This window comes from Patagioenas fasciata, chromosome 20 (assembly GCF_037038585.1).
Source record: "Patagioenas fasciata isolate bPatFas1 chromosome 20, bPatFas1.hap1, whole genome shotgun sequence".
Taxonomy (NCBI): Eukaryota; Metazoa; Chordata; class Aves; order Columbiformes; family Columbidae; genus Patagioenas; species Patagioenas fasciata.
In genome coordinates, this window is record NC_092539.1 from 11,687,729 (window position 1) to 11,703,203 (window position 15,475).

Sequence of the window (15,475 nt, forward strand, 5' to 3'; positions counted from 1 at the left end):
AAAGTCACAACCTTTTAAAGATGTTACAGCCCACCTGGATTAGGTGCGAGTTTCCTCACGTGGTGACACGAGTAATGCTGCGGTGGCAATGCTTTCAAAGTGGGACCTTGTCCACCTTTGTTGTTCTGAATCAGCACATGTTGCCTTTGGAAAGAGAGCTGCACTTCATCATCCACCAGCACCAATTCCTTTTAGCCCTTTGTGTTACCGTCTCCTGGTCTGAAACAAGAACTGCAGCTCCGGGCTGGAGCCTGGCGGGTGAGTCTTGGTGCTGCCCGTGGAATTGGTAACGCTGGGCACATCTCAGCAGTCTCTGCTCGTCAGAGGCTGCCGGGAATGCTTCAAAAGAAACGGGAAAAAAATGAGAGGCTGCTGCTGCTGTTTATTTACAGCACAACATCAGAACAAGGGACATGGAATTAAAAGCCTCCCACAGTTCTGGTTTCATTTAATTTTATTATGGAATTAACTGACTGCTGTAGAGGCAGTTGCGCGCTGTCTCGTGGTGCGCGGCGGGCGCGCTGGTGCCCGTACCCGGGTGCTGGACCCGCGGGTGGCGGGGGAGCTCCTGCTGCCCTGGGGTGGCCGCCCGCGGTCACCGTCACCGCCCGCCCGTCCGCGGGAGCCGCTGTGCACACCAGCGCCGAGCCTGAGCTCCGCCTGCGCCGCCCCAGCGCCGCACCGGCCTGATGTGACATGAGCTGCTTCAGGGTTGTGCTGGAGCAGATTGTCACTGCACCTGTTAATCTTCTTGGGTTTGGATTTACCCTCCTGAAAGAAAGTTGGGTGCCTCATCCCTGAAGTCCTCGTGAATGTGAAAAAGCACCTTTGTAGGCAGCAGCAGCTTTGACTCTTCCTGCGGGACGCGGGCAGCACCTCCACGGGCGAGCGGGGGACTCGGGGCTGTCCTTCCGTCCTTCCTGGCCGTGCTCCAGCCTGGGAGCAGAGGCGAGGGACGTGTCTGTGGGTCCCTCCATTGCCTGCAGCCTCCGTGCCCCCGCGCAGCTCTGCAGGCCGGGCCGGGGACGCTGGGGCTCTGGCAGCCTCTGGTGCTTTATTTCTGTGAAGTTTCCTGCACTGGTGGCTGTTTAACTCCTCCTGACTGCTGGAGCCCGGCTGTGAGCAGAGCCGCTGAATGCTGTTTTCCGATGTCTCTTTAATGTGTTTTACCAGCAGCCTGGTGACGGGCCTGACACGCCGGCTCCCGCGCACGCTCCCGCGCTCTGGGAGCGCAGCATTAATAACACACTTCCATGCATCATGCCATTTTTAAGCATGATCGTTATGATAAAGGGCATATACTTAATTACAGGCCTGCTTAATTACAGCTCTGTTGAAGCTCGTTTGTTTAGGAGAATGCTAATTGCGCTGCTGAGCCCTTGGCACACCCCGCTTTCATCCGCCGCCTCGCGCGGAGCCGGGGGCTGGAGCGCCAGGACCGAGGGCGCACGGGGCTGCGGGGAACGGGCGCGCTCATCGCAGCTTATTCCTTAAATTGCTCTACAAAAGCCGGCGTGTGACTGATCAAAGCAGGGTTCTGTCGGGATAACAAACGCAGATGGTCTTTCAGGTTCAAAACTTCCTGGATTTGGTGATGCTGCTTTTCATCTGTTTCCTTTTGTTTCATGCAGCTTTGCGGCTGCCACATAGCACCTTTGATAGTGAAGTTACTCCGCTGGAGGGGTTTTTTAAGTCAAAAATACACAAAGCAAATGTAAAATGCTAAGCATTATTAAGTAACCCTTGTTAAATCAGTGGTGTGGTAACTCGCTGGTGCTGGTGGAAGTTAAAACCAGCAGGCAGAGAAAGGCCGGGTTCATGGGTACGGATGCTTTGTGGAAGAAAACCCTGTTTGAGGATTACTTGAGGGCATTTCAGGGCTTAAACTGGCTCTAGTTTGAGGTCTGTATTTCTTTCAGAGCAGAAATTTAAAGACATAAGATGTTAGGGTGTAACTGAAATAAAGCGGGCGTCTTTGGGTCTGCACTCTGCCGTAGAAATGTGCTGTTTCAGTCATGTGGAAGCTGCTGAGTTGCACGTTTTAAAGTGTCTCCCTTGCACTGCCCCATCTTGGGGGAGGCTTTCCGCAAAGCCTCCAGCGCGGTGATAGCGAGACAAAACCGCTGAGCGTCATTGCACTAAGGAGAAACACAAGAGACACGAAGGCAAACAGTGCTCGTAGCACGGCTGAGGTCGTGCAGAGAGGGACTGGCCCGGCGGCACGCGCTGTGCCGTGCTGTCCCTGTGTCTGTCCCCGGGCCGTGCTGGTGTCCGTCCCGCGGGTCAGCTCTGCAGGTGCTGCGGCGCCGCTGCTCGCGGCCGGGCCGGGGCCGGGGCCGGTGCTTCCCCGGTGATTGCGCTCTGCCCGGGGGCACGAGTGGCACAGACCAGGGGTGCTCCTCGTCCTCTTGCTCCTCGTCCTCTTGCTCGGGTGGCTCTGTGTGCTAACACTCCATAGATCTCTGTCCTCTTGAACTGTTTGGGTTTGGTTTCAAATCCTGTCCTGGTTTGGCAGCTGAACCGAATTGGGACTCTCAGAATTGAGACCATGAAACTGTATGTGGATAGAGCAGGAGGGGTCCCTGGATTCCTGACCCAGCTGTGTCTCAGGCAGACGGAAACCAGTGGCAGGTTAGAGGGAGGGAAGGCTGGCGGTAGCTTCTGTGAGCCATCAGTCATTGTCAATGCCGTGAATACCTGGTCTGTCACTGGGAATGTATGAAGTTGCATGTCAGAAGTCAGCTGGAAATGTGATGTGTCTGCTCGTTTTGTCCCTTTCAGCAATGGATGGAGTGCCTTTTATGATTTCGGAGAAGTTTGCCTGTGCTCCTGAAGGGGTGAGTTGCCTTCGTTGCTCTCCCAGTGTCTGAAATTCATCTTTCCGTGGGGACTGATCACAAGACATCGACACAAATTACCTGTTTCTGGGAGCTTTTCTTTTGTGGGTTCTCATACATTCCCAGTGGGTGAGGTGACCCAGGGTTGTGACAATACTTTCCTGCAGGGTGGGAATGGCTTCTGCCAGATCACTCCTAAAACCGAATTCTCTGGGGAGTTGGAGGTTTATCAGTGTCAGAAACAGAAATAGCAACAAGACCGTGTGGTGCTGGAACCATTTCTAATTCCTTAGCATGGATTGTACCGATTCAGAATGAGTTCGAGCGTCCCTGAGCCAGTGCTAGTTTAAGTTGGTGATCCAGAGCTCAAACGCTCAGCATCCCACTGCCAGTTCTGATCCATCTGATCCTAAACCAATATCTCTTTAAAAATCATTTTGCAAGAAGCTGTTAAGGCAAGCACCGAGCCATCGGCTCTGCCTGGCTTTTCACATGGTGCTCCTGCTTTGTGCTTTCTGCTGCTGACACAACCCGCGTGTGCAGCCGGACGCGCGTTCTCACAGCCGTTGCTTTCTGAAAGCCTTGTTTCTGGGCCGCTGTCCCAGAAAGCCGGAGTCCCTGCTGCCAGGGTAAATGCAGAGAGATTAGGTCGTGCTGATCCTCCCCTCGGATCCTTTAGACACCATTGCCACCACATGGTCAGTTTGGTCTGGCTTCCCGCCGGCACTGCCGCTCACACCCGGCGCTGCGGCTGCAGCAATCCGCAGGGTGTCAGCGGTGTCAGCGGTGTCAGCGGTGCCCGCCGCCCACAGCCGCCCCGAGGCAGCTGAAATCCACCTGTGCAAAGTGACACCGGATGGGGGTCACAGCCGCCCTGCCGCCCCGAGGTGGCTGAACATCACCTGTGCAAAGTGACACCGGATGGGGGTCACAGCCGCCCTGCCGCCCCGAGGCGACTGAACATCACCTGTGCAAAGTGACACCGGATGGGGGTCACAGCCGCCCTGCCGCCCCGAGGCGGCTGAAATCCACCTGTGCAAAGTGACACCGGATGGGGGTCACAGCCACCCTGCTGCCCCGAGGTGGCTGAACATCACCTGTGCAAAGTGACACCGGATGGGGGTCACAGCCGCCCTGCCGCCCCGAGGCGGCTGAACATCACCTGTGCAAAGTGACACCGGATGGGGGTCACAGCCACCCTGCCGCCCCGAGGCGACTGAACATCACCTGTGCAAAGTGACACCGGATGGGGGTCACAGCCGCCCTGCCGCCCCGAGGTGGCTGAAACCCACCTGTGCAAAGTGACACCGGATGGGGGTCACAGCCGCCCTGCCGCCCCGAGGCGACTGAACATCACCTGTGCAAAGTGACACCGGATGGGGGTCACAGCCGCCCTGCCGCCCCGAGGCGGCTGAACATCACCTGTGCAAAGTGACACCGGATGGGGGTCACAGCCGCCCTGCCGCCCCAAGGTGGCTGAACATCACCTGTGCAAAGTGACACCGGATGGGGGTCACAGCCGCCCTGCCGCCCCGAGGCGGCTGAACATCACCTGTGCAAAGTGACACCGGATGGGGGTCACAGCCGCCCTGCTGCCCCGAGGTGGCTGAACATCACCTGTGCAAAGTGACACCGGATGGGGGTCACAGCCACCCTGCTGCCCCGAGGTGGCTGAACATCACCTGTGCAAAGTGACACCGGATGGGGGTCACAGCCGCCCTGCTGCCCCGAGGTGGCTGAACATCACCTGTGCAAAGTGACACCAGATGGGGGTCAGCCAACCCCACTGGGGGAGAAAGGTGTTAGAGCTGTTATCCCTGATCCATCTTCTTCACGCGTGTGGTGGGCTGAGAAACAGGATCATGCACGTGTTTACAGACGGTGCCTGTGAATCTCTGGTAATAGAATATTTGCTGACATTAAACAAAACAAAAAGACCTTAATTTGACATTTCTGTTTCTCTTTTTTCCTTTTGCTGTTCTTGCCAGATGCAGCCGGTTGATCTCCTGGGCATCACAATCAAAACCCTTGCAGAAATCGAGAAGGAGGTAGGTAGCCAGCCGGGCAGTAAGCAAAGCCTGATGAGAGCGGTGTTCACCTTGTTGTAAGGTCCCTTTCTTCGTGGAAAAGGTCTCTCTTGTCTTTCTCAAGCCTCTGCTGGTGCATGAAGTCAAACAGTAAACTCAGTTAGCGATGTCCACTGTAATCTGTGCCAGGGGAAGAAGCTTTAGGTGTTGAATCTAATGGCAAAGTCCACTACCCTCCTTTTAATTCAGATGTCTGTCTTATTTAACTTTTCTTTCTCATGTATTAACAAAACGTGTTACAAGCAGGGTGCTGCTTGTGTTAGGTTGCCTCTTGCATCTCGGGGAAGCAAATGGACTTGATAGAGCAATGTCAGGTAACCTAGTTCATCATTTTCAGTTTGATGGTGCTGGTAACTTGTTACCAGGAAAACCAGGCTGCACTTCAGCGAGCGTGGGGAGGAGACAACCATCAAAGCAGGGGCGGTCTGGGTCTCCCGAGGGAGCGTTTCGGCACGGGCTGTGTGGTGCTGAGCGGCTGTGTCTGGGCGGCTGGGGCGACAGCGGCACCGGGGCTGTCTGGGTGGCGCTGGGAGGAGAGGTCGATACCTGCAGGCTCCCCGGCACCCTCCTGTTCCATACAGGCTGTACGTGTTTCAGAGTAATGAAAAGTATAATTATGCAGCCCATATTCCTTGATGAAGCATCTTGTCTGCGCATAGATAGCTACGCATATAAATATTGTGAATTTCTGCATGGCTTTATTTCCCTTGCAAGCAATAGCACCATTACAGCAAATCTTCTGGATTTCCAAAGCAGCGCGAACGTTTTCCCTGGAGCTAGATGCCTTGCAAAAATACTCCCGAAGATTTCCTAGAGTTATTGTTCTCTGTCGCCACATTTGCAGATGTACGCACCCGTCCTCCGAGCCGCGGGACGAGCTGGGTGAGGGCCCCACCCTGTCAGGAGAGCCCACAGAAACGGGCACAATCCTGTGCTGCACGCCCGGGCCGTGCCAGCAGCCAGCAGCTCCGCGCAGCAGCACCGCGCCGTGCCCCGGCAGCTCGGCGCAGCAGCACCGCGCCGTGCCCCGGCAGCTCCGCGCAGCAGCACCGCGCCGTGCCCCCCCAGCACAAGGACGCGGTGCGCGGCAGTGCTGCCTGTGTTGGAGGCGGCTTTGTCGTCTGCCCCGGCTGTGCGGGTGGACGCCGGGCGCAGAGGTAGACGGCAGCGCTGTGGGCTCTGCCCATGGGGCCAAGGGGTTGGTTTGGCGGCTCCTGCCAGTGCTGCGCAGGGGAGCATCACTGGGCGCGTGGTGCAGGTGGCAGGGACTGCAAGGACAGTGATGGCAGCGAGGGCCGTGGTGGCAGCGAGGGCCGTGGTGGCAGCGAGGACAGTGGTGGCAGCGAGGGCCGCGGTGGCAGCGAGGACAGTGGTGGCAGCGAGGGCCGCGGTGGCAGCGAGGGCCGCGGTGGCAGCGAGGACAGTGGTGGCAGCGAGGGCTGCGGTGCCGCGCGGCTGTAGCAGTGCCGTGGGCTGCAGGGTGCGCCCCGTCCTCATCTCAGCTTGGCATTGAGCGAAAAGTCTAGAGAGAGTCTAATTAGTAAAGTGAGCATCTAATATTAATCATTCCTTTTAAACTGACAAGGAAGGCAGTTCATTTAACCACTTAATTGCTACAAGTTTTCGTGGGCTGCTCTTTGCAAATATATTTAATGAAGAAGTTGTAAATCTAAAGGAGCTTAAAATTTTAATTTTATACAGAAATATTTTTCCTTGTTCTCATGTTTGTAGTCAATTCTCCCGAGTGTAGTCACATGAAATGTTCGTTAAATGAACATATTTGCTAACTGGCATGATTTCAGTTTTTAAAACATTGGTTCCAGCAATTAGGCATTTTTTTCAGTTCCCAAATGACTAGAGAAATTCGTCTTGATTATAATTGCTCTTAGCCACGCATATCTAATTTGTGTCTTTTTAAGTGTTAATTAGTAAACAGTTTGAGCTGACATCTTTATGTGTTTGTGTGTTGAAAAATGAGGCTTATTGCTTATTTAGCTCGGGGCTGGTGCTGCTCGCTGTGACATCGTGACATTGAGGGAAAATTAATGAAGACGCGTGTGCCGGTTCGGAGGTGGCCCCGTGTACAGCCGGAGCGGGCCCGGCGCTCCCCGCTTCTCCCGCTTCTCCTCCAGTTTTCCCCGGTTTTCTCCCCGGTTCTCCCCCAGGTTCTCCCCGAAGTTGTCCCCGCTTCTCTCCCGGTTCTCTCCAGGTTTTCCCCGCTTCTCCCCCCGGTTCTCTCCCGTTCTCCCCCCGGTTCTCCCCCCGGTTCTCTCCCCGGTTCTCTCCCCGGTTCTCCCGTTCCGGCCGCTCCGCCGCAGCGCCCGCGCGCCCCCTGCCGGCCGCGCCCCGCAGCCCCGCGGTGCCTGCCCGGCGCCCCGGCCCGGCCCGGTTCCCGCGGCCGCAGGGTCGGGGTTTCGGGGGCGGCAGCCGCTGCCAGAGCGTCCGCGGCCTCGCCGGCGCCGCTGGTGGCGTGAGAACCGGGACAGACGGGGTTCGGCGCTGGAGCAGAGGCGGGCAGGGCCGTGTCCGCCGGGAGTGGCTGGAGCAGCCGGTCCAGCTCGTCCGTCCAGGAGCAGCGTGCAGCCCTCGCGCGGCTCCCGGCGCCCTCGGCACCGTGGACGAACCCGCGGCAGCCCTGGCACAGCCAGCACATCCGGCTCCGTGGCTCTGTCCCAACATGCGTGGCTGGGGACAGGTGCCAGCAAGGTCACTTGGGGACATTTCATCGTTAAGGGGTGACAGGCAAAAAGTGAAGCGCAGGAGGTTCCATCTGAATACGAGGAGAAACTTCTTTCCTTCTAGGGTGCAGAGTCCTGGCCAGGCTGCCAGAGTGGCTGTGGAGGCTCCTTCTCTGGAACCATTCAAACCCTGTGCCACCCGCTCTGGTGACCCTGCGTTAGCCAGGTTGGACCGTGTGATCTCTGCCGGGGTGCCACAGCGTGCCACGAGATGGCACTGCTACGGCACTGCTACGGCACTGCTACGGCACTGCTACGGCACGCTGCTGCGCCGCGGTGCCCAGGGCCACGCAGCCGCGTCCAGCCAGCGAAGGGGCGTCTCTGCCTGCAGCAGCGGCCGGCCGGCTGCTGGGGTCTGTCTGTCCAGCTGCTGGGGTCTGTCTGTCCAGCTGCTGGGGTCCGTCAGGGGGAGCGTCTTGTTTGTAGGAAGTTTCATGCACCTTGCCAAACCAAAAATGTTAATTCTGGTGGTACCAGCTTGTGTAAGTGAGGCCTGCAAAGGAGAACCTTTCTGACTAGCTGCTTGACGTGCAGGATGAGTGTGGTCATGTTTGTGTTAATGCTGGGTTTTAGGGAAAGGGGGTGCATCCTGCCCAGGACCGACGGATGTGGGGTCAGGTGGTGCCAGCAGCTCCCCCGCTGTGGCCCTGCCTGCGGCAGGGAGGATGTCACAGCTCAGGGTGCTGCCAGGCCTGGTTCTCATCTCATTGTGCTACTTGTATTGTCCCAGCGCGGGCCAGGAGTGTGGCCGTGCACCCTGGCCCGGGCTGCGTCGGCGATGCCCACGGTTCCTCTCTCTCGCTTTGCCCCGCAGTACGACTACAGCTTCCGGACGGAGCAGAGCGCGGCGGCGCGGCTGCCGCCCAGCCCCACGCGGTGCCCGCCCGTGCCGCAGTCCTGAGGGCGCCGCCGGCGCCGGAGCAGCGTGTGCGTGCGTACTACTGAGCAGGACACGGCACAGGCCGTCCCGGCAGAGTTCGGCTCCTGCCATCGCCGCCCACCCTGCGCTGCACCAGCTCCTCCTGCACACACCGCTCCACACCTCGGACTGCGCGACCTTTGGCAGCTGCTCCCCCCCGCTGCAGACGCCTCCACGTGAGTACGTGACCGGAGCCTGACAGCGGCCCCTCGGTTGTCCCCACTTTGTAACCCCTGCCGCAGGACAGAAATGTCACAGAAGCCAGAGCTGTAAGGAACTGCTGCAAACAGCAAGCCATGAGCTCACGGACCATCGAGAGATGCTCAGCAGTGAACCCTAAAACTAAAGAAGAGTAAAAGATGCGCCCGGTGAACCTGCAGGCCACTGGGCATCCCAGCTGCGCTGGTGCGGAGTCGTGCTGGGCTCTGCACGCGGGGCGGGGGAGGCCCCTGCACCACTCGGTTCAGCCAACAGCCGAGCGTGACAGTGCCCTGGTCTCCTCCGCCGTGCTGCGCTCAGCCCTGCGCTGGGGTCCCTTGCTTTTGCTGGGCTGGCAGAGCTGGGATCCCTTGGTTTTGCTGGGATCACAGCTCAGAGCTGCCCTGGGCCCATTCCCACCCTGGCCAGGCGCAGGGTGCAGGGGGCACCGTCTGCACGGCAGTTCCTGAGGTGAAGCACCTGCTTTGCACAGCGTGTCTGTGTGTCCGTCAGGACTTGCAGTGACAAACATCCCGCGTTTCTTGCCGGGCTGGGTGCCGGCAGCAGCCCCGCTGACCCCTCTGACGGCCTGCGTGCTGTCACCCGCCCGACCCTTGGGACAGTGTTCCAGTGTTCGCCCCACCAGCTGCTAAACCAAGAGCTGTGCCCGCTCCCGGCGCGCTCGCGGGAAGCACTGAGCTCTGACGCGGTGCGGGGTCAGAGCGGGATCGTTAAACCCTGAGCTCAGCCTGCCTGTGCTCGCTGACCTCAGCCTGCTCCCCCGCCAAACGCCTGTCCTGGAGAAGTCTGTTGCTGTAATAAGTTATTCAGAAGTGCCCATCTGACTCTGTGCTGCTTTTTCAAGTCTCTGCTGTAGAACAAAGCTACATCATGGCAGCAAAATGGCAATTTTTGAGTAGTGTTAAAATGTACAACTTTTTCTATTGTAAGATACTGATTACCTAACCCTATTGAAATGCAATTGCCATAGTAACAAGTAACAGTATTGCCGCTCTCGGTCTGGGTCGTACGTGTGCCCTGACCTGCTTTGCACTGCTCTTGTTTGATCTCGCGTTTTCTGGCTGGACGGAATGGTGACGAACAACAGTAGGGTTTGTACTGTCAGCTTGTATTTTTCATTTGTACATATGTGTTCTTGTCCAAAGATTCATTTCTGGTCTTGAGGCACCGTACCATATTGCTGGGATAATGAGCACAAACTGCCGTAACATTCAGGACAGACTGATTCCAGGTCTTTGCTTCAACTTCTTCCAATCAGGTAAATAATTTTCCGATGCTGCCTCTGCAGAGCAAGCCTGGGCGATTGGAAAGCCAAGGCCCATTTGGTTGCAGGTGTGTCGTGTTTGGGCAAAAGAATTAAAGCTACACCATTCACACCAGCTCCGGAGGTTTGGGTGACCCCTGGCCGTGCTCGTTTACTTGGAGGCTGCAGCACCATTTTCAGTTCTTATTTATCCTGCAGGAAAGCAAAGCCAGACGTCACCGCCAGGCTCACAAAGGGTAGATTGATGACGCCGACACCGACAAATGAACACACCATGGCAGCCTGGTCATTCGGCTCAGGTTCACTTGAAGTTCAAATCCACTCCACGCTGCAGTACTATGCCCATCTCATCCATCTTTTGTCTTTCTATTTTTCTGCTTGTCATTTGTTCTGTGGTTTTCTGTGGCATCCGTTTATCGCTTCTCCCGTGGCTCGGTGGCCACGCAGCGGGTGAAGCTCCGCGCGGCGCTGCCCGCCGGTTCTGGCTGGGCCGGGCAGGGCAGCGGGTGCCGGGCAGGGCCGGGGGGGCGGCTGCCGGGCCCCCAGCCCCTGCCCGTTCCCGTGCAGCACTCGGGGGAGCGGTGCAGGGCCCGGGGGCACTCCTGCTGTGTCCCAGAAGAACGGGCAGGTGGCTTCAAGTCCCCTCCCGTGAGATTTACCTTAGAGAGCATCAGTAGATAAAATTGGTGCTTTATATTTATAGCAACAGTTCCGTTTGCTCAGCTGCCTTAAAGATAGCAAGCTCAGCTTTGTCTTCAGTGACCTACAAGAAACACTGGATGGCTCTAAACGCTGACAGGACACGGAGCTGGGACAAGCATCTCTGAAATCTTTGGGATATATTTGTGTAGTTGGTTCTCACTCTTCCCTCTCTTACACTGGCCTAGCAAAGCAGCTTCAGGGTGTATCTGCAAAGAAACTTGAAAGCCAAGTTGGATCTGTACAGCGTTTGTGCAGCGTGACTGCGAGGTGCCCGGCACAGCCGTTCTGCGGCACCGGTGCAGCAGAGGCGTTTCGGGCGAAGAGCGGCAGCCGCGAGAGCCCCGGAGCTCCCAGAGCTGCTGCAGAGGCTGAGAACGGGGCACGTCCTGAGCGGAGGGCCCAGAGCCGCGCTGGGGAGCGCGGTGAGACACAGCGCAGGGCGCCTCGCCTTCTCAGTCCGCCGACTATGGAAAGCTTTTTTATTTCACCTCTGAATTCCCAAGATCTTGAGAATCAGATCAGCATTTCCACAGGCGGGTGTTATTTGCTGTTCCTTAACCCTTGTACTCGCAGCTGGTCCTTGCAAGGCTGGTCCTAGCAAGGCCGGTCCTTGCGTCCTCGCAGCAGCTCCTCCCGCTGGCAAGTGCCAGAGCCGGTACCAGCATCTCTTTGCATCTCGCTCCCTGCCTGGCCAAAAGGCAGCTGGCCCAGGCAGTGAACAGTCGGGGAGCCCGGTGTGGCTGATGTCTGCGGAGAAGCCTTTGGAGTGTAAGGGGAGGGGATGAGTCAAGGAGAGCAGCAAAAGCGGATTTACAGAGCTTTATCAGATGTGCTTGGTTGGCTTTCCTCTGTTTCTAGAACAAAACCGGTCTCTAGGTAGCTTAATCTTGTGGCTGATGGAGAAATCAGTTTGCCAAATTATCATGTGTGTGCAAGAGACAGAAAAGCAGTAGCGAGGGGTTTGCTTACTGCAAAATACACCTTCTGATGTGAATTAGTGGTGACGCGCTGCCTCCTGCATTTCTCGCGGCGAAGGGCGGGTCGTGTGCTGCGGGCCGGCCGGGCCGCGGCGCTGGCCGCTGCGCGAGCGGGGAAAGGCAGGGAATTAGTCCAGAAAGTAGAGTGTGAACTTCGTGATAAAATTCAAGTGTGGACAGATGTAGCCGGTGTCTTCCCTGTGGGAGCATCTCGTAGCCGTAGTTACATAGGAATAAACTTTGTCAGCCTTTTTTCCTTTGACTGTCACCGAGTTTGCCCGCGGTGTTTGTAGGAGAGGTCCCCGGGAGCCTCCTGTGTACTGAGGTTGTTGGTAGTCTGTAGCTTTGGGCTTCTTCAGTTTCACACCTGCCCCTGTCCCCCTGGTTTCCTGAGCTCTTCAGCCTGACCCCGCACACGCGGAGCCGGGAGAAGCTCCGGCATGGACAGACGGACACTGGTGCGGCGGGAGGGAAACGGGATGCGGTGCTGTGGCGCCGGCCGGTCCCACGTTGGCCTTCACCTCCCCGCTGCCCGCGGGTGACTCGGGGTCCGTCCCCACGTCTGTCCCCGGGTCCCACGGGGGTGGCAGCGCAGCTCACCCCGAGCGGTCCCGGTCCCAAGGGCTCGCGCCTCTCGCTGCCGTCGCATCCCGACCTCAGCCTCGCCCGGCGGCCCGAGCGCTGCGGCCGAGCCATCTGGAGCCCCGGGCGCTGCAGCAGCGAGGGGGCTCCCCTGCTCCTCAGTAAGGTGCTGCTCACTTCATTCAGTACAGGGAAACCAAACCGTTTGGATGTTCTGGTCGTTTATTGTGAAATTGTTTCCTAACAGCAACATTTTAAATGTCATCATGCAAATGGAAAAGAGAAACCTTTTATGCAGTTGCAAAGTGTTTTTTTAAGATGCTATGCATTTTGTTGGGTTACTGAAAGTGAATTTACTGTGCATTAATCTTATGAATGTTACTACGTTTTATATTTATTTTAGGTGACCCTCCTGTATTTTACAAAGGGAAGTTTCGTTGTGTGATAACTTAGTCTGTATTCTTAATATAATTTGTTAAATAAAACTTGTTTTAATCAGTTTGTTCTCTGTGCTTTGTGTGCGTTTTGAATTTGGAATAGAAGAACCTTAAAATGCTGCGGCTCCGCCTGGCGGGAGCAGAAAGGGGCATCCCCGGGGACCAGCGCTCCTGTCCCTCCGCGCCATCGCTGCCGTGACTTCCCCAGCCCCGGTGTTTCCAGAGTGAGGAGTTGGTGCTCGTTCTGAACTGAGCTGCTGTGTAGCAGCTGTAGCCGTGGCACCTGGAACCGCGTCTGTGTCTGGATGCGATCTCAGGTTTGCTGGATGCAGGAGACGCTGCAGCTCAGGGCAGCGGTGGCCTCACCGGGAGCGCCCAGCGCTGCAGCCGCAGCAGCCGTGGCTGCAGCAGCCGCGTGCAGCAGGTGACAGCAGCACACAGGGTGACACACCAGCAGGTGACAGCAGCGCACAGGGTGACACACCAGCAGGTGACAGCAGCACACAGGGTGACACACCAGCAGGTGACAGCAGCGCACAGGGTGACACACCAGCAGGTGACAGCAGTGTGCAGCTTGCACGGGGCCACAGCAAGTCCCTTTGGCAGCCTCCCGGCGGTGAGGAGACACCGCACTACTGGCAGGATGGGGAAAAACGTGGCAAGAATCCCTGGCACAGGGATGGTGCAGGTGCCGGTGAGGGCAGCGCTCGGCTCGGGGCAGAGCCCGTTCCCTGGGCTCGGGCTGGTGGCACTGCCGGGTCCCGGTGGCGCTGCCGGGTCCCAGAGGCAGTGCCGGGTCCCAGCGGTGGTGGCTGCCGTGCCGGCCGGTGCCCACGTGGCTGGTGGCAGAAGACCCGGCAGGGAAAGGGCTCCTCAGGTGGGGACAGGCCAATGCCGCAGCTCTAAAGCTGCAAACTGTTGTCCTTTGTGCTAAATTATTCATCTAAACTTGACCCAAGCTGGTGGAGCAAAATACGACCTCTGGCATCTTCTCTCTTCCCAGCCAATATTTCTGTCTCACTTATTTTGAGTGGTCTTTGAATTAAAGGAGATTAATACCCAAGTTCCCAACGTTCTCTTCACGCACATGTTTTTATAACCTCCTTTCGAAAGTGAGAACCATTTGTTCCACCAAAACCTAAGTCACTGTATCTCGGAGCTGCTGTGGGAGCTGTCACTGCCACCTGATCGAATATCCCGGCCGGGGAGGTGACGGTGCAGGGGGGACATAAACCAGAGTGAGCCCGTCCCGCGCACCAGCTCACGTCTCCCCGTGCGGCGTGCGGGACGGAGCTGCCGCGGAGCCATCGCTGAGCCGCGCGCCCCCGAGCGTCAAAGCCGCTCCTGCCTGAAGAGCCGGTGCCGCCGGACGGGGCCTCGGTTCTGCCGCGCGTGGAGCCGCGTGGTGCTGCTCGTCTGCTGCCCAGGCACCTGCCAGGGAGCAGCCGCGTCCCCAGCCCTCGTGTGTCTGCGGTTGGACCCGGGACCTTCATCCCGCTGGTGGACGGCACTTCTGCCCGAGGCCTCGGGGCTCGTGCTGCTGCCGAAACACTCCGGGCTTTTCCGAAATCCCAGTGTCTCTGCTCAGCCCCTGATCTTTGCATTTCCTAGTTCAGCGGCTCAGAATCTTCAGGTAATTGTTAATGTTAAAACAAAATGAATCCTTCACGACATCCGAAGCAGCCGTTCTCTAAAGCGCTGCTGCTGGTGGTGATGAGCTGGGAGGGGTCCTGTCGGTAGGAGATGCTGAAAGCCCAGGGAAGCAGAGGCATTGTGCTCCCTCTTCCCTGCTGCTCCAGGACATCCCTGGCTGTCTCTCCAGACACCGGTGACACTTTGGCCAGGGCTGTTGTGCTCAAAGACCGGAGCTGGAGCGTGCTGTTGGTACGCTGGCTGTTCACGGAATTTGTTTTCTAGGAAGACGTCCAGTCCTCGCTCAGCTCGGCGCTCCCGGCCCCGGAGCGGCTGTTTGTCTGCAGCGAGGCGTCTCCAGCCGCTCCCCCGGGAAAGCCGCTCTCGTTGCGGGGACGCGGGGGGCACGGGGCCGGTCCCCGCGGCGCTGGGCTGTGCTGGGTTTGTGCGCCTGTGGCTTCGCTGCTGTTTGTTTTCTTGTCTCCTCTCCCTCCTACGGCTTTAAAAATTAACTTGCCCTGGGAGTTTCTCAAAATCTTTTCCTTTCTCTGAAATGATGGATAAGCCATGTAACCGATTGTCACGGCCCTGGAGAGGGTGAACGTCTTCTGCAGTTTACGGTAAAACCTCCCTCCCTCTTGGTTAATAAGTGTTGAAAGGAGCATAAACAGGAATAACGCAGGATTTCCATGACTAACGGGATGACCACATCGCGGGTGTCGTTCGGGGTTAGAAATGACTCAGCGTTCGCCTCTGCGGTGGCTGCTGGTCCCGGGGCTGCTGGTCCTGGAGCCGCCGGTCCCGGAGCTGCTGGTCCTGGAGCCGCTGGCCCCGCGGCGCTGGGGGCGTCTGGACCCCACGGGGCAGTGTCTGCTGGTGGGGCTGGAAACTCCCCCAGCGCTGCCCGCGTGTGCGGTTCTCGCGGCCTCATCCAGCTGGTGCTGACTCCTCTCTTTCCAAAGCCTCCTCAGATGTTTTCACTTTCCTGCTCGCTTTGCTGAAAGATGTAAAAATTTCAGCCGACCGCAAAGTAAACATTTCAGACTTTCTGTTCTGAAAATTAGTGACATTTTCAAAATCC

General features: G+C 57.6%; 1 protein-coding gene across 8 annotated transcripts in view; it reads left to right on the top strand.

Moving 5' to 3' along the window:
* The window catches only part of MVB12B (multivesicular body subunit 12B), a 59,351-nt gene extending 46,528 nt beyond the window's left edge, over nt 1-12,823 (top strand). For all 8 annotated transcript variants that reach the window (XM_071817483.1, XM_065854117.2, XM_065854116.2 and 5 more), the window contains 3 exons: nt 2,782-2,837; nt 4,826-4,885; nt 8,477-12,823. In XM_071817483.1, the coding sequence (XP_071673584.1) occupies nt 2,782-2,837; nt 4,826-4,885; nt 8,477-8,563 (203 nt within the window). In that variant the 3' untranslated portion in view covers nt 8,564-12,823. The remainder of the gene's footprint in view (nt 1-2,781; nt 2,838-4,825; nt 4,886-8,476) is intronic.
* Nucleotides 12,824-15,475: the final 2,652 nt, after the last annotated feature.